General features: G+C 39.6%; 1 protein-coding gene across 1 annotated transcript in view; it reads right to left on the bottom strand.

Moving 5' to 3' along the window:
* morc3a (MORC family CW-type zinc finger 3a) overlaps nt 1–18,557 on the bottom strand; it is a 66,513-nt gene that overhangs the window by 40,131 nt on the left and 7,825 nt on the right. The window contains exons 4-11 of the mRNA XM_072585621.1: nt 17,136–17,350; nt 15,534–15,678; nt 14,768–14,921; nt 14,029–14,157; nt 9,633–9,752; nt 9,062–9,159; nt 5,860–5,967; nt 3,558–3,686 (exon numbers count right to left, since the gene is read on the bottom strand). Of these exons, the coding sequence (XP_072441722.1) occupies nt 3,558–3,686; nt 5,860–5,967; nt 9,062–9,159; nt 9,633–9,752; nt 14,029–14,157; nt 14,768–14,921; nt 15,534–15,678; nt 17,136–17,350 (1,098 nt within the window). The remainder of the gene's footprint in view (nt 1–3,557; nt 3,687–5,859; nt 5,968–9,061; nt 9,160–9,632; nt 9,753–14,028; nt 14,158–14,767; nt 14,922–15,533; nt 15,679–17,135; nt 17,351–18,557) is intronic.

The following is an 18,557-nucleotide window of genomic DNA, read 5'->3' as shown; positions in this document are numbered from 1 at the left end:
CACGTACACCACATTCAACTGCTTTACCCTCATCCACCTGTTTGGTCATCTTCTCAAAGAACTCAAAAGACTTGTGAGGCACGACCTACCTTTCATAAAACAGTGTTGACTATCCCTAATCAATTTATTCCTTTCTAGATGATTATAAATCCTCTCTCTTATAACCCTTTTCAACACTTTACCCATAACCGAAGTAAGGCTCACAAGTCTATAATTTCCAGGGTTGTCTCTACTCCCCTTTTTGAACAAGGGAACAACATTTGCTATCCTCCAGTCTTCTGGCACCATCCTATAGACAATGACGACAAAGATCAAAGCCAAAGGCTCGGCAATTCCTCCCTGCTTCCCAGAGAATCCTAGGATAAATCCCATCTGGCCCAGGTGACTTACCTATTTTTACATTTTCCAGAATTGTTAACATCTGCTCCTATGCACCTCAATCCCATCTAGTTGATTAGCCTGTATATCTATTCTCCTCAACCACATTGTCTTTTTCTAGTGTGAATACTGACGAAAAGCATTCATTTAGCACTTCGCCCATCTCCTCTGACTCCATGCACATCTTCCCACTACTATGCTTGATTGGCCGTAATCTTACTCTAGACATTCTTTTATCCTTGATATACCCATAGAAAGCCTTAGGGTTTTCCATGATCCTATCCACCAATGATTTCTCATGTCCCCTCCTGGCTCTTCTTAGCTCTCTCTTTAGGTCTTTCCTGGCTAACTTAGAATACTCAAGCACCTTAACTAAGCCATCATATCTCATCCTAACATAAGCTGCCTTCTTCCTCTTGACAAGAGATTCAACTTCCTTAGTAAGCCATGCTCCCGTGTTCGACAACTTCGTCCCTGCCTAACCGGTACAAACAAATCAAAGACACATTTCCTACATTCCATTTTGACAGGAACATGGACGTAGGTTTGCTTGCTGAGCTGGAAGGTTTGTTTTCATGAAAACGAACCTTCCAACTCAGTGAGCAAATCTACATCCAGAACCTCAACCTGAGCTACAAGTCTTCTCAAAACTCACTCAGAGGAACATTTTCAACGTTTGTGGTTTGCACCTTTATTTTGAATTAAAGAAAAACAACAGAGATGTAATCATTTAAACTGCACTCTGGTATATTCTTTAAACTTACACCTAAATTAACCCACCTGCACTACATTCCACAGTGCATTAATTTCAAAACAATCAAAAAAAATTCTTTCATTTATAATTTGTTGATCATCTCTCAATACTGGAGTATTTCTAAACTTAAAAAACTCATTAACTGAATTTGAAATAAGGGAAAAACATTATAGCATGGGATTCTTTTTGGAAGATGTATTTATTATGCTTTACAAAACCATTCAAGGATGGCACTTGTGCACCTGCAGTAATGCTCTCCCACATAATACAGGTGGAGAATAACACATTCTCCAAATGTGGCCACTTTTCTGAAAAGTGCCGGTTTGCTGATAACGGGAGTCAGGAAAGTAGCGGCAAACGAATTGCCAGAAGAAACATTCCGCAGATAACAGAGATACTTTATGCTGTTCTACAAATCCACACACGCAAATATTGCAGGAATTGTAAGTTGTGTAAAGGATGCCTTTGAGAGAAAAACCATCCAAAATGAAGTCTTAACTTGAATGCTGATCACGAACTGAAATTCAGCTGAAGTGAATGTGGGAAAAGACTCTTAGCTATCACAAGTAAACTTACCCATTATCCACTTTTCTTTTGCCATGCAGGCTGTTAGAACATTTGGCCATGTGTTTTTTTAAAAGCTTCTGATTTATAGACAATTAAAGCCACAAAATCCTTAAATAACTTGCACTTGGAAGATATGTGATTATGGTATACATGTTCCTGAAAAGTTTGATACTTCATTGTTCCCATCTGCCTTGAATGAGGCACCAAGTGTTCACACTTTCCATATTGTTTACAAAAGGCTCTTCAGAAATTCCTGTGCCTACACAGGCAGACTGGTGGTGTATGTGTGCATCCAAACTTTAAGCAAAGTCTGCCTTGCTGGGGTCGGGGGCATGATAGCTACAGAAAATGTTAACATAACAGCACCTTGGGCCTACTACAATGTTCCAGCAAAGCATAATGCAAGCTCGAGCAACAGCACCTCATTTTCCCTTTAGGTATTTCACAACCCCTAGGGCTGACCATTTAATTCTACAACTTCAGACCCAGACTGCATTAGGCCTATTCTCCATTTTCCTTACACTTACTCCCTTCCCCCAGCATGGTCTTGTTTACGTCTTCTTGACTTTGCTCTGAACAGTCAGGACCCATTCTGTCCCTTTCACACATTAATTCATACCCGTTTTCCATCTCTTTTTTTTCTATTTCATCACCATTAACAATCTGCTGGTCTTCTGCACTTAGCCTCTACATCATGTTTCCTTTGCCCCTATTGAAAGTAAATAAATACAATTTCCTACCCCTTTTAGTTATGAAGAAATCATTCAGAATATTAACTTGGTTTCTCTACACACAGATGATGCCACACCTGATGAGTTTCTTCAGCACTCTATGTTTATGGTTTGGAATACTGCTTCAACTTCTGTTTCAGGAAGAGTGTCTATGAACAATTTTAAGGCAGAGGTAGTGGGTGAAAGATTATTAGGGATAAGTGGAAATGTGGATTTGAGGCTACAATCAGATCATAGAGTAGAATAGAATCCCTACAGTGATTCTGTAGGGAAACTGGCCTTTTGGATTGTCAAGCCCTTAAAAACCCTCCAAAGATCATCCCACCCAGACCCATTCCCATTCCTGCACACTATGGATAATTTAGCATGGCCAATCCACCTGGCCTACATATCTTTGTATTGTGGGAGGAAACTGAAACAAACCCTATGCAGATATGAGGAGAATGTGCAAACTCCACGCAGATCATTGCCAAAGGTTGGAATCAAACTCAGGTCCTTGGTGCTGTGAGGCAGCAATGCTAACCACTGAATCACCGAGCAGCCATGATCTTCTCCAATGGCACAGCAGGTCTGAGAGCTGAATGTTTTAATCTTGCTCCTTGATTGTATTGTTCCCAAGATGGGGGAATAGGTTTAAAAAAAATCATTGTAGATTCCTGAAGAAGGGCTTATGCCTGAAACGTCGATTCTCCTGCTCCTTAGATGCTGCCTGACCTGCTGCGTTTTTCTAACAATACATTTTTTAGTTAAAAAAAAATTGACTGAGCACACCTGCACTTTAGAAAGGGATGCAACACTTTTGAGTCCCTCGTATGAAATAAAAAGCAGCTCTAGATTAAATTTAAACATCTGGGAGCATAAGAGAAATGGTAAACAACTGAATAGGCAAAAGGATTAATGAAGAAAGAAGTGCACAGTTGTCCAAAGATGAGAGATAACATTGTCTAAAGCTTATAGATTTCCAATCCCCAAGTTTACCTAATTATTATTTCAATGTTACCCTACATTCTCTCCTTTTTGAATCTTTGGATGTGGTGCATTGGGATTGGCCCTCATGTAAAGTAGAGAAATGGAATACTATGTTGGCAGAAAGCAAATGTGTGAAACTAATAATGAATGATGCTTACTTGAAATGTGGATCTAGATTCATGCTACAGAACCACTTATCAGGCAGCTTATCTGGATCAATCCCATCTGGAAGCTTTCGCCATTTTAAACAGCCATCACATTGAGCCCAAGTTTGATCAGGAAGCTTCCTGCGAATAAAAGTACAGTCTACATATTTGAAAAAAATACTATAAACACATGAATTCAGAAGTAGAAATAAATTGGAAACCACAAACATAACTGCATTGAGCTTTATCTATTAAAATTTCCTATGGAATTGTCTCACTGCAAGATACACTGAAGTGTGGCACCTTGGATGCTGGAAATTAAGTAAGATGCTTATGTATCATAAATCATGGGACACCAGGTTATAGTCCAACAGGTTTAATTGGAAGCACTAGCTTTCGGAGCGCTGCCCCTTCATCAGGTGGTTGTGGAGTATAAGATTGGAAGACAGAGAATTTATAGCAAAAGTTTACAGTGTGATGCAACTGAAATTATTTATTGAAAAAGATCTGGATTGAAAAAGACAATTTCAGTTACATCACACTGTAAACCTTTGCTATAAATTCTGTGTCTTACATTCTTATACTGCACAACCACCCAAATGAAGGAGGAGCACTCAAAAAGCTAGTACTTTCAAATAAATCTGTTGGATTATAACCTGGTGTTGTGTGATTTTTAACTTTGTACACCCCAGTCCAACACCAATATCTCCAAATCATAAGCCAAGGGAGTCATTAAAAGATATTTGTCCATAATTTTATTATGTTTGCGTTTTTCTTGGCTGTTTTGTTTAAGTTCTAATTTTGGCCCTTAGAAAGTTTAACTACTAAGAAAATAGCAAATAAAAATATTTCAGAAAACGCAACTGACTGTGTGGAGTTTGCACATTCTTCCTGTGTCTGCGTGGGTTTCCTCCGGGTACTCCAGTTTCCTCCCACAGTCCAAAGATGTGCAGGGTAGGTGAATTGGTCATGTTAAATTACCCGTAGTGTTAGGTGCATTAGTCAGGGGTAAATGTAGGGGAATGGGTCTGGGTGGGTTGCTCTTCAGAGGGTCGATGTGGACTTGTTGGGCCGAAGGGCCTGTTTCCACACTGTAGGGAATCTAATCTAATCTAATCACTTTGGGCAATATCTGGAAGAGGTTAAAGCACTGAATCATTGATCAAACCCACTAATTGCTTTCTGACTGGAACCAATGTATAATCTTTCAGTTTTAAATGTAAAAGTAAAAAAAATTATAAAAGCAGAAAGAGTTGACAAACTGTGACAAGCAGAAATTTTTTGATGCTAAATATTCATTATGTTTACAAGATCAATGTTTGAAATCAGATTCCACTCTAATTAGAACTCTCAGCATCATGCAGGACAGAACTACGTTTATACAATAATCCAGCCCAGAATGAAGCTACTCAGTCTGTCACATCTGCACCAGTTCTCTGAAACAGCTATCTAATTTATCTTAACAGCCAACTTTTGCCCACAACCTTGCAAAAGTCTTAAAGACATCTTCAATTCCTTTTTAAAGATTCCTATCAAACTCCTAATTTCAACACACTTTCAAGTTATGTTTTAGACCTTCACAAACTTTGACATTTTCCTCTAGTTATTTAGCCAATTATTTTTATACTACGGAATCAACTATTGAAGGTTATTTTATTTATTGGAGAGTGGAGAATTCTAATCAGAGTGCAAGATCTACACCTACAATGGGCTCAGATTTAAATTCACTAGTAGGAAAATAGCAATTGTTTTCAATGTTACAGAAACTAAACTTATAAACAAAAAGTCTCCCAGCAATTTAGATTTGCATCCATCCATACAGAATAAGATAACTGAAACTTTGGCATGCATGAATACATTGCACACACACCTCAAAAGGGTTAAGAAGCTGCATGGGAATTGAAGGAGCTTCTTACTTATTTTAAAACAAATTCACAGTATGTGGGCTTCGCTGGCTGGGTCAGCATTTATTGCCTGTCCCTCAATACTCAAATCGCATTTGAGAGTCAACCACATTGCTGTAGGTCCAGAGTCACGTGTAGGCTAGACTAGGTGAGGACGGCAGTTTCCTACCCTAAAAGGATATGAGTGAATTATGATGGGTCTTTCCTGACAATTGACAAGGCGTTCACGGTCATCGTTAAACTCCTAATTCCAAAATTTTTAAAAATTGAATTCAAAATCCACCATCTGTCAAGGCGGGATTTGAACTCAGGTCCCCAGGACATTACATTGGTCTCTGGATTAACAGTCTTGTGATAAAACATGAAGCCATGTTAAACATGCTGCTTACTGAAGTAACACAAATACTTACTGCGAGTCTTCTACAGGTATAACACTCTGAGGATCTTCTTGGTTTCTCATATTCTTTTTCTCATTCCAGTAATCACTCAGCTTCAGTCCGAGTGCTTGAATCGTCAGTCTGTAATTTGGAAAAATATGTATCAGGTATATCCTAAGAAATTAATTTTTTGCTTGAATTGCAACATTTCCCATACCCTGGTCCTGTCAGGACTTGGGCTACCTTCAGCACAGTCTACCCATCTTCCGTCTATTTTCAGCTCTCCTTATCAGTTATTCAGCTTCCCTTTTATTCAAACCCAAGAGATCATCTGCCTACCCCTTTCAAATCTCCATGTTCTCTGTCTACATTTGCCCACCTCTGTTCTCCCGACCCCACCCCCATACCACATCTTCAGCACAAACACTACTCTTTCTCTAGGGGCTATCAGATTTGAAATGTTAACTCGGTTTTAACACTTCAGATGCGGCCAGACCTGCTGAGATTCACCAGCATTTTCTGTTTTTGTTATAGGAAATGGTTTAGTAGCTACCTCAACATAGGTTAGACTTGCTAACTAAAACAAAACTAATTTTTTTTATTCATTGTGGGTCTTGGGCGTCGCTGGCTGGCCAGCATTGATAGCTCATCCCTTTTTGCCCTCGAGAAGGTGCTGGTGAGCTGCCTTCTTGAAACGCTGCAGTCCACTTGCTGTGGGTTGACCCACAAGGCCGGTAGGGAGAGAATTCCAGGATTTTGACCAACGACTGTGAAGGAACGGTGGTACTTTTCCAAGTCAGGGTGGTGAGTGATTTGGAGGGGAACTCGAATGTCGTGGTGTCCCCAAGTACCTGCTGCCCTTGTCCTTTTAGGTGAAAGGGGTCATGGGTTTGGAAGAAGCTGTATAAGGATCTTTGGTGAATTTCTGCAGTGTATCTTGTAGATAGTACACACTGCTGCTACCGAGCATCAGTAGTGGAGGGATTGAGTGTTTGTAGACGTGATGCCAACAAAGCTGGTTGCTTTGTCCTGGATGGTGTCAAGCCTCTGGAGTGTCATTGTACCCATCCAGGCAAGTGGGGAGTATTCCATCGCACTCCTGACTTATGCATTGTAGATGGTGGATAGACTTTGGGGTGTCAGGAGGTGAGTTACTCGCCTCAGTATCCCTAGTCTCTGACGCACTCTTGTAGGCACTGTGTTTATGTGGTGAGTCCAGTTGAGTTTCTGTCAAAGGTAATCCCAAGGATGTTGACAGTGGGGGAATTCAGTGACGGTAGTACAGTTAAATGTCAAAGGGCGGTGGTTAGGGTAAAAGTCATTGTCTGGCATTTGTATGGTGCGAATGTTACTTGCCACTTGTCGACCCAAGCCCGGATATTGTCCAGATCTTGTTGCATTCAGTATATGAGGAGTCACGAATGGTGCTGAACATTGGCGTTTGTTGGCGAACATTCCCACTTCAGACCTCATTAGAGAGGGAAGGCCATAATGCATAAATTTCTGCAAGTAACTGCCCACATGGAGTGTGATACGATATAAGACAAGGAGGTAAAGGACAATGACATATCATTATGAGACAGACAGACATGTATAAATGAGCTCAGTTGTGCTTTGTACAAGCACCTGACTGTTTTGAATAAAACCATACAAAACGAATAATAAGATCAGAGTTCCCTGCATTCTTCAAGCATCATGTGTTCTTGTAACTCTACTTTTAACTTCAACGACATGCATCATTCTGCAATCCTCCTGACAAGATGAAATACCAAAGTACTGCTATGCTTGTTTCCTCTCTCAAAGCACACCATCTGGTGGCCAACTGAGAATGAGACTATTAACAAAATAAGAGTTTGATTTAAGCAACTAAAAGACTTACCTCTTTTCACCATGACCGATGAAAAAAAAAAATTAAATGCTGAAGGTTTAAGTTGTCTCACTAGTTTTTTTTTAAATTTCTTTTTGATTACATACCAATTTTGAACAAAGATAACTCAGACATGTTTCCAGTTTGTTGGAAACAAACCAAAAAGATCTTAACATGTTTTGCGTTATACAACATTGTATTCACACTCCAAAAGTATTGATTCAGTATACAGCGAAAACTAGCTTAAACAAACGTTAAACTCAAGTGCAAAGGCCAAAATGATACTGCTGGACCTGTCAGCACTTTGAGACTTTCCACTTCACACTATTAAAGCTATATTTATAATTTTCAGAATTCACAGCATATACATTATGTAGCTGTAAAGTGTATTGTAAACATATCCCATGCCACATTTTTGTTTTGATTACTAGTGCATTAAATATTTCAAAAAGTTACAAGGGGGACCAATCTAACTGGTTACGCTTCTACAATCACTGTGCTTCTAAGCTCAATGACATAATTTTGATACTGTTATTTTTTTTAGTTCATTCACAGGATGCAGGCAGACCAGCATTTATTGCCCATTCCTAAAGGCCCAAACTGCAGTTAAGAGTCAACCACATTGCTATGGGTTCGGAGTCACATGTAGGCTAGACGAGGATAAGTACGGCAGTTTCCTTCCCTAAAGGACATGAGTGCATTACAATGGACTTGATGATTTTCAGAATTCCTCCATGGCCAGTAGGGAGGTTAATTGTGAATTTATCAGAATAATAATCTCTTAAATCATATTTATATTTTGTTAATAGTCACATATTCTGAGCTGGCCACCAGATGGTGTGCTTTGAGGAAATAAATACAGCAGTACTTCAATATTATATCTCTTGTCAAGAGAATTGCAGAATGAGGCCTTGAAGTTAAAAGTTGCAAGAACACAAGATATATAAAGAAAGCAGTGAATTCTGATCTTATTCTTTGTTTTGAATAGTCAGGTACTTGTACAAAGCACAACTGAGCTCATCTCTCCAAGACTAGCTCATAATGATATACTGTTGTCTTTTATTCCTGAAAAACTAGAAATAATGAGCAAACTGGCCTTGGCACAGTATCAGTTCACAACAAAAATAAACCCAAATCAAATTAAAACTTAAGCTACCGGTGACTGAAGTCAATTTAATGATGCATTCATTTCCAAAGAGGTATTAAAGAACAATATGAAAATTGTAACCTCCTTCCCCTCTATACAAAAAGGTATAACATTGCATAATGAAATTAAGGTGACTGCATGCTTTAGGCCATTAAATTGCTGAAAGAACCGTATGCATATTGTAATGAAAATAAGATAGCTTCCCAACAGTGAAGTCTTACCTATACTCATTTGTATAATCAAAGTCTTGTTTATTGTGTGTTGGCTTAAGAAAGTCGCATTCAATAATTCCAATGACCCCCACTCCCATGTTGTTTGCCTGAAAAGAAGATAGTAGAATGGATTCATATTACTTTAGATTCAGAAGACAAATGCAAACTATAAATTTTAAACCATAACTGATCTTATATTTTGCAGGGAGAAAGCGAGCACTGCAGATGCTGGAGATCAGAGTCGAGAGTGTGATGCTGGAGAAGCACAGCAGGTAAGGTAGCATCCAAGAAGCAGGAGAATCAACGTTTCAGGCATAAGCTCTTCATCAGGAATGAGGCTTGTGAGCCAGATAGCTGAGAGATAAATGAGAGGGGGACTGATGTTGAGGGTAAGGTGGCTGAGAAAGTGATAGGTGGGTGAAGGCAAGGGAGATGGTAATAGGTTTTGGGGGAGGTGGAGCGGATAGATGGGAAAGATGATGGTGCCGAGGGTCCGGAGGGTGGTGCCGAGTTGGAAGCTTGGGACTGGGAAAATGTGTGAGGAGAGGAATTGAGGAAACTATGTTATACATGTACTTACTCTGAGTTGACAGCCAACTTTCTCGTAAGATTTAATCAACCTGTTTTTATGGTACATCATTATCCCAAAATGTTCTTTATTTCTCCAGTTAAAGCCAAAGGTTATTTTTATGTTTTTGTTCTGAAACAGCATTAAGGAAATGTAAAATTCAGCTGTAATTGGAATGCAAAATTAAATAAACACAAAGAAAAGAAGAAATTAATTTGGAGTTGATGCAATGGTTGGAATGTAACAGAACTCTCTTTTGAGATCTGCCATTTCAACTACCCTCAGTGGTAATGGGGTAAAATGTTACCCAAATACAGGCAAGTAAAGTGTATTATCGTATTGTATCTTCATGATATTAAGCTATAAAACTCAAGTATTCCTAACAGAAAACTCCTTACCAACCTAGGGATGACAGAGGGAGAATAGAAAAATTAAAGTTAACAAATTAAGTTTCTCACCATCCACATTCTGAATTACAATGCCATTCCTTGACAAAGCCAAAATCCTAGTACTCTTAACACCACTGGGGATGTTCCTATGTCTCAAAGACGCAGTAATTTAAGGGGGCAATTCACCACCATTTTCATGAACAATTAGGACACGTATTAAACACTGGTCAAGCCAGTGACACTCATTCTGTAAATAAATTGGAAAGCGTCTGCCTCATAAATGATATCATCCTTACACAGGCTTTACTGACCTATTTGTACGCAAGGGCTAAACCATCAGTGGCAAGATGAGCATCAGTCTCTATTCCCTAACTGCTCGAGAAAGTGGATTTGAACCATCTTGTTGAACCATTGCAGCCTTAGATGTGTAGCTATCCCCACAGCAATATCACATGGGGAGTTCCTAGATCTTGACCCAGTGATTATGTCGGAAAGGTGAGATATTTCCAAGTCAATATTGTGCACCAATTTGGTGAGCAATGTGAGAGTGGCCACCCATACAGCTGCTGCTAGATGGTAGGTTGTAAGCTTGGAAGGTAATGTAGAAGCAGTTTTGGCAAGTAACTCTCTAGTTTGGAGATAGTGCAAACTGCAACCACAAAATCTGGTGTTGGAGAGAATGTCCAAATCAACTTCCTGATGTTGTAGGAGTTTCAATCAAGATGCCCCATCACATTTCCAATTTGCGCCTACTAGAAGTGAAAACGTTTGGGTGCCAGGACCGGGAGAACAGTAAACTGTGTGCCAACCTGCTAGACATACAGAACAGACAACAGGACGTTGAACCTATCAACAAAGATGACATACTCAAACTACCGGACCTGTGCCTCAACACCCTTCACATTCAACAACCAAATATATGAACAAATCAACGGCACACCCATGGGCTCACCCATCTCTGGACTCATAGCAGAAGCGGTAATGCAAAGATTAGAAAAAAACAGTCTTACCGCAAATTCAACCCAAACTCTGGGTCAGATATGTGGATGACACCTTTGTAATCATTAAAAACACAGAAATAGAGAACACACACCAGATCATCAATGCCACACTCTCAGGAATCCGATTCACTAGAGAGGAAGAAAAGGTCAACCAACTCCCATTCCTAGACGTGATGGTACAGAGAACACCGAACAGAGAATTCACCACAAAGGTATACAGGAAAGCCACACACACAGACCAAGTCCTAAACTATGAAAGCAATCACCCCAACACACACAAAAGAAGTTGCATCAAGACACTATTCAAAAGAGCCACAGCACACTGCAGTACACCAGAATTGCAAAAAAGAGGAAGAAGAACACCTATACAAAGTATTCGCCAAAAATGGACACCCGCGCAATTTCATCAACAGATGCCTAATGGAAAGACAACGGAACAAGGACATGCCACAACCCAAAGGACTAGCCACACTACCACACATCAAGAGCTTTTCCAAACTGACAGCCAGACTACCGCGACCACTAGGACTCAACAGCACACAAACCAACAGCCACTCTCAGACAACAACTCACCAAAACAAAGGACCCAATACCCAGCATAAGCAAAACCAATGTAGTGTACAAAATCCCATGCAAGGACTGTATAAAACACTACATAGGACAAACAGGAAGACAGCTAACGATCTGCATCCATGAACACCGACTAGCCAAAAAACAACACGACCAGCTATCTTTAGTAGCCACACACGCAGATGACAAGCAACATGAATCCGACTGGGACAACACTACTATTATAGGGCAAGCCAAACAGAAAACAGCCAGGGAATTCCTAGAGGCATGGCATTCATCCACAGATTCAAATCAACAAGCACATGGATCTGGACCCAATATACTGGCCACTGCAACGGACAGCTGGAACTGACAACCGGAAGCGGCAGATTCAAGCCACTACAAATGCCGGAGGAAAGATCACAGAAGCGCTTCACAGGAGGCTCCCAAGCACTGAGGATGTCACCTAGACAGGGGATGAAACGTCTGCAACACAAATTCCTAGCTTGGCAAACAGAACCACAACAATGAGCACCCGAGCTACAAATCTTCTCACAAACTGTGTGCTTCTCAGTTTAGCAACCCCAGTCTCTGACCTGCACTAGCAGTCAAAATATTTATGTTGCTAATCCAGATAAGTTTCTTATCAATGGCAACTCCACAGGGTGGGGAGGATTCAGCAATGACAATGCCAATGCCATAATGAAGGAGAGACAATTGTACTTAGGTTGGAGATGGCCATTACCTGACAAGATATTACTTTCCAGTACCAAAGTCTAAATGTTGTGCAGATCTTGCTGTTATGTACTCTTGGACTACTTCAGTATGAATGGTATTGCTTATGGTGCAATCAGCAAGAATCCCCAATTCCAACCTCATGTAGGGAAAGTCTCACGTGAAACAGCTAAAGATGTTTGGGCATAGGACGTGACAGTGAGGAACACCTCCTTAGGACAGACCATAATTCAATTCAGTGATAGACTAGGTCTGTGATGAGTGGCCTCCAATAACCTAACAAACTTGCTCGAGGCTACATATGATTAGTAACTGGACAGGTTTTTCCCAATTTCCATTTTTGAGGCTCCTTTGTGCCATAAAATACTGCCTCAATATCAAAAGCATTCAACTCCTGCTACACCATTGAAATGAAGCATTTTTGTCCATACCGCAGTAGTAGAAAAGCTTAGCTAAGGGCCAGTTCTGGAGCAAAAAAGTATTTGGGGGTTGCCTGGGCCCACAGCCTTTACTGCATCCAATACACTGAGCCATTTCTCATTATCAAACAAATTGAATTAGAGTTTGCAATTTTGGCTGAGATGAATTTTTCAATGAGCACTTCTCACTGAAGGTGGCTGCAAACCCTTCAGCCTTATATTTTGTTTTCAAATATGTACCCAACTGACAGAATGGGGATGTATGGGAATCGTCAACATCGTGCTAGTTCCTTAATTATCTACCACCTTATATCACTGGATAATTTCTTGTCATCTCTGTCCTAAATGGGTAACACCTTTTTTTTCTACTAAGTTATCTTGTGACTCTGCTGCAGGAGCATCAGCTCATTTTTAAGCATGCCTTGTGCTGCTCCTGCATGTTGCCCTGCACTCCCTGTTATATCTGGTTCACTGGCTTTAGTGAAATGCTGGGCCACGGGGTTACAGATTATGCTCCCATGTAACACTGCAATTATTGATGACACACAAAATCTTACTGGCATCCAGTTCTGAGCCACAGATGTGATTTGAATTTATCCTACTTAGCACGTGGAACAAGGTTATGGAGGGCTCCGTCAATGTCACTTTGTCTCCACACCTACAAAACAGTGACTACACCTGAAAATAAATTAATTAGAAATGATGCTCAGAGGTGTGTGAAGCACTGAAGGGCATTGTTTAAGATATTACAATTCCCTGTTAACAAGTTCATTGTGAAAATGCTTCTTATTAGGAGTCATCGCACTCATTATCTGAGGAGGATGGAGGATGGACAGATACCCTGTATGGGATTAGTGGTGCTGGAAGAGCACAGCAGTTCAGGCAGCATCCAACGAGCAGCGAAATCGACGTTTCGGGCAAAAGCCCTTCATCAGGAATAAAGCTTTATTCCGGATGAAAGGCTTTTGCCCGAAACGTCGATTTCGCTGCTCGTTGGATGCTGCCTGAACTGCTGTGCTCTTCCAGCACCACTAATCCAGTATTTGGTTTTCAGCATCTGCAGTCATTGTTTTTACCTTGATAGATACCCTGTATGCTCATCCCTCACAATCCAGCTTTAAAATAAATCGTAGGGATAAATAAGAATGCAATGAGACTTATTGGGGGCTTCACTGCACAGTGTACTAATCAAAATTCTCATTCCTGTCAATAATCCACCATGAGAAATGTACATATTATAAAGCAGCATAATACTGTAGCATTTGCAAGTTTATCTCCCATAATATTTGGCTTAAAGGTACTTCAAAAAGGATACAATAAACATCGGTCTGTATATATCATGTTCAATGTGAGCGAGACTTTTAGAAATGAGCTGAGTTTTGACTTTCACTCCCAGAAGAATGATTTGCATCCGTGGCTTCAGATACAAAATACTACAATAAGCCTGAAAAAAAAAAGATTGTAAGCATGAAGTGGAAAATATCTCAAAATATTCTTTAAATATTCTATCACCCTCAAGAACATCATCAACAGGGAAATCAGTTAAATTTCATTTTAAATGAGGGAACAAATTACTGCAGATGCTGGTTCTTGTACTGAAAACAAATGCTGGAGATCACAGCAGGTCATCCAGAGTCAAAACATTAGCTTGCTCTCTCTCCACTGATCTCCAGCATTTGTTGCTTTTAATTTCATTTTAACCTTTATTTCAAATTCTCAGATTAAATAGACCAATGTCTAAAAGAGAAATTACTTGAGAATGGAACAGAATGTCACAATACATTTTTCTCAATGCACCTTAACAATCAAGATGCAATTAAAAGCAATTATTTGCTTCATAAGACCATTATTATTTTTAAAACAAAACATTTTTGTACATTAATTTTTGTCAGGAAAATTTGGATTACTGCAATACAATCAGAAACAAAATTAGTCAGTGGTGATCCAATTTTATTTATGTGGGCAATCAAATTTCAATCACAAACTACCTAACCTTCTAAAATAGCAACATCAGCAACTTCTAAGCTTGCTGGCAACACTTTATTTTAACTTACTCTTAAAGAATAATCACTTTCCGGCACAATTTGGTCCATCCGCTCCTGCCTTTTGTATTTTCTTTTTCCTGTGTCATCATCTAAAAGATCGCCAGGAATTCTGATGTCATGTTTATCAGTTTCAAAGTCAAACTCTGGTTTTCCATCCTTGGTTCTTGAAATAAAGTAACACTATTAAATCTGTGCCTATTTAAGTCCATGAGATTTAACAAAACACTCTCAGAAGTACTTACAGTTATTATAATTGTATATTTACACAAGCACAGAAAAAAAAAAGAGGTGCTCAAACTGAGGAGCATTTTGACAAGCAACGCATTTCTATTGATCACTAAGTCAGTAACTCGAGTGAATCAATTTAAGATCATCAAACAAATGGAGAGTTACAGTTTATTATCTAGACCTTGTTAAGATATCAAATATCTCGCAAAAAAGTGACTGAAGTGAAATCCAACCGCACCTGAGAGAGAGACTGGATCAAAATTTAATTTCTTTTTGACAAACGTATGAGGGAAGAACAGGAAACTACAACTAAATAGAAAGCACTTTCACAGAGCCAGTACAAATGTGGTTAGCCAGAATGACTGCTTCTGTGTGTAAAGTCTCATGCAATGATTGTATCAGAGACCAGAAGGTGTTCAAAATACTGTTGCTTTTAAAGGTACATCGATGAGTGCAACCTATCGTACCTTCCATCTGATCTGGCCATTTTGTTCATTTCTTTCTAGTGAGATTGTTACAAAGTATCAATTAATGAAGTTTGACTTACGTTCTTATATTCCAAATTATAACCTTTGTCCCTCGTTTTCCTGAAATGGCATTCAGTTCTGCCAGGAGTTCCCCTTCCGTGCTAAATAAAGAATGTTGTAAAATTGCATTCAAACTTGTCTGCATGTCCTCACTTATAAGCTTTTGTAAGACTTGTGTCAAAGAATGTAACCATACTTTCAAATAAATAGCAGTTTGTAACTCTTACAGCACATCAACATTTGTCAGATTCCACAATGTTTTCCTAAAATTTGAAGATCTTTTCAAAGAATAGAATCATACAATCCCTACAGTGTGGAAACAGGCAGCTCAGCCCAACAAATCCACACTGACGTTCCGAACAGTAACCCACCCAGACCCATTCCCCTGCTACTCTACGTTTTACCCCTGACTAATGCACCTAACCTACACATCCCTGATCACTATGGCACTTTAGCATGGCCAATTTACCTAACCTACACACCTTTGGACTGGGGGAGGAAACCTATGCAGACACAGGGAGAATGTGCAAACTACAAAAAAAACACACGAGGCTGGAATTGAACCCGGGTCTCTGGCGCAGTGCTAAACACTGAGCCACTGTGCCAAACATTCTGAACATAAAAATATCTTCTGACAATGTACAAAAACACATGGATAGCTACAGCTTTGGAATATGAAGGTGCATTATTTGAAACATGAATTGGGATTATCATTGACTGGACATATATATCTTTGACATTTTTTGGATAGAACATATTGCAAAGCACAGGACACAAGCTACAGCATGAAAAAATTGAAGCATTTACAAAGAACATAAATTGCTTTTTGATACAAGATCAAATTACCCAATTTATGAATATAATAAAAGCTACTGGATTGGAACATGGAAAAAGATCTTGCCTCAAGCAACAGTTTTTATCCTCTTTTGCCAAAAGCCTCCTAATCAAACTCGGAGATTCCAAAATCCACTGGACACATGATCATAGTGAAGAATTCTTAAAGGGATGTCTCATTGTCGCAGCCAGGGAGTTCTTAAAAGGAGAATGCGCAATTCACCATCACTGCTTCTGGAAAAGCAGAATTCAGACAGACCTGCCTAAACTAGAAAGACTATCCAGTAGAAACAGGTGGAATATAAAGCGAATTTAGCCACAGTTCAACATTTGGACAGTCTAGGAATAATATTTTTTGTTCTGAATTTAGCTGATACTCGGCCAAAAACAAATGTAACATTCTGTAGAGTTTCCTTATATTCTGCTTGCGGACCTGGAACTTGTGTGTATATGAGTATGTTGGTTTTCAAGACATGGAGTCGCACGCATTCGTAAAGTTTAAACCATTCTTAATAATCTTTACAAACAAAATATTGGGCAAGTGCAAGGATATAGTGTGTTAACATCCCAGCCAAAACAACATATGGGGATGGCAAGTATACATTAATCACTTTGCAGCAAGAAATACTGCACAACTCCCAACAAACATTAAACACCAATAATCCTACTCACCAACTAAATTAAAAAGTACTGAGAAAGACCTGCAGAAAAGGAATGGCAGATAATGCAGCTTTTTAAAGAACAAGTCTTCTAATCAAAAACCAATATCTCCAACAGAAAAAGGATATTGTTTGAGTTGAATGAAACAATCGGTACAACCACATTTTCTGCTTTTATTGCGTCAAGGTAAGTCTGAGACAAGAAGCCGACACTACTTGTTTCCCCATTTTTTGTGAAAACAATTGCATCTTTTCCCAACCGCATGGATCCAGACTTGAAACCATTGCCATAAAGCCCAACAGGAGCATGACCATTTATTGGAACTTTGTCACTGAATCCAAAGCTGAGAGGAACAAGAAAGAAAAAGTGAATTTCAAGTAGTTCAAGCTAAAATAGTATACACCACTTCTCACAGTTTAAAATAATAAATCCAAACAAAACCATTGAGCATTGCAGTACATGCTAGAGAAGTCAGGATTCATAGCCTCACAGTGATGGGGTGATCCTTTATAATGAGGAGGGGAAGGAATTTCTTCAGCCAGAGGGTGCTGAACCTGTGGAACTCATTGCCACAGAAGGCTGTGGAAGTCAAGTTATTGAGCACATTGACCAATTAGTAAAGGAGGTCAAAGGTTATGGGGAGAAGGCAGGAGAACTGGGGTAAGAAATGTATTGTTGGATGCTGCCTGAACTGCTGTGCTCTTCCAGCACCACTAATCCAGTATTTGATTTTCAGCATCTGCAGTCATTGTTTTTACCTTGTTGATTTTAACCCTACTGCGAATCCTCTTGCAAGGATGCCTGCCTTGAAGAAGTTTTCCTCCTCTCTCTACAAGAATCTCAGGGAGTCCCTCTCCCACTGCAACTCCCAGGTCATTTCCTCTGCTCTGAAACTCATCTCCTCCCCCACTCACCCATTGTACTCTATGCTACTCTCTCCCCACCCCCACCCTCCTCTAGCTTATCTCTCCATGCTTCAGGCTCACTGCCTTTATTCCTGATGAAGGGCTTTTGCCTGAAACGTTGATTTCGCTGCTCGTTGGATGCTGCCTGAACTGCTGTGCTCTTCCAGCACCACTAATCCAGTATTTGATTTTCAGCATCTGCAGTCATTGTTTTTACCTCTAAGAAATGTATCAGTCATGATCAAATGGCAGAGCAAACCTGTTGGGCCAAATTGCCTAATTCTGCTCTTGTATCTTATGGTCTTATCTGCTTCTGTTCCATAAGGCTCATTGTCGACAATTCACAAGACCCTTTGTCTGTTATTGCAATCTGGTTACCTTGAATGTATTCCTTTGATGAGGGCAGCAAACTACTATAACTTATAGTTTAACTTCCAAAACAGCAGAAGCTGCTGTTTCATCTAAAAATCTTCCTCAACCATTTTATTTCAACCGAGAATCATTTTCAGCCAATTTGTACTGTTTTGTCCTCACTGGGACAGACATAACATGCTCAATCATTGCAACCTTAATGATATTCAACAGCCAAATATTTGGTCTCTCAGGAACTCAAGAGATACTGAAAGTTTTGAAAAAAAGTGGGGC

Source organism: Chiloscyllium punctatum, chromosome 15, assembly GCF_047496795.1.
Source record: "Chiloscyllium punctatum isolate Juve2018m chromosome 15, sChiPun1.3, whole genome shotgun sequence".
NCBI classification, from domain to species: domain Eukaryota; kingdom Metazoa; phylum Chordata; class Chondrichthyes; order Orectolobiformes; family Hemiscylliidae; genus Chiloscyllium; species Chiloscyllium punctatum.
The sequence above is the reverse complement of the archived record's forward strand: the minus strand, read 5'-3'. Positions and strand labels throughout refer to the sequence as shown.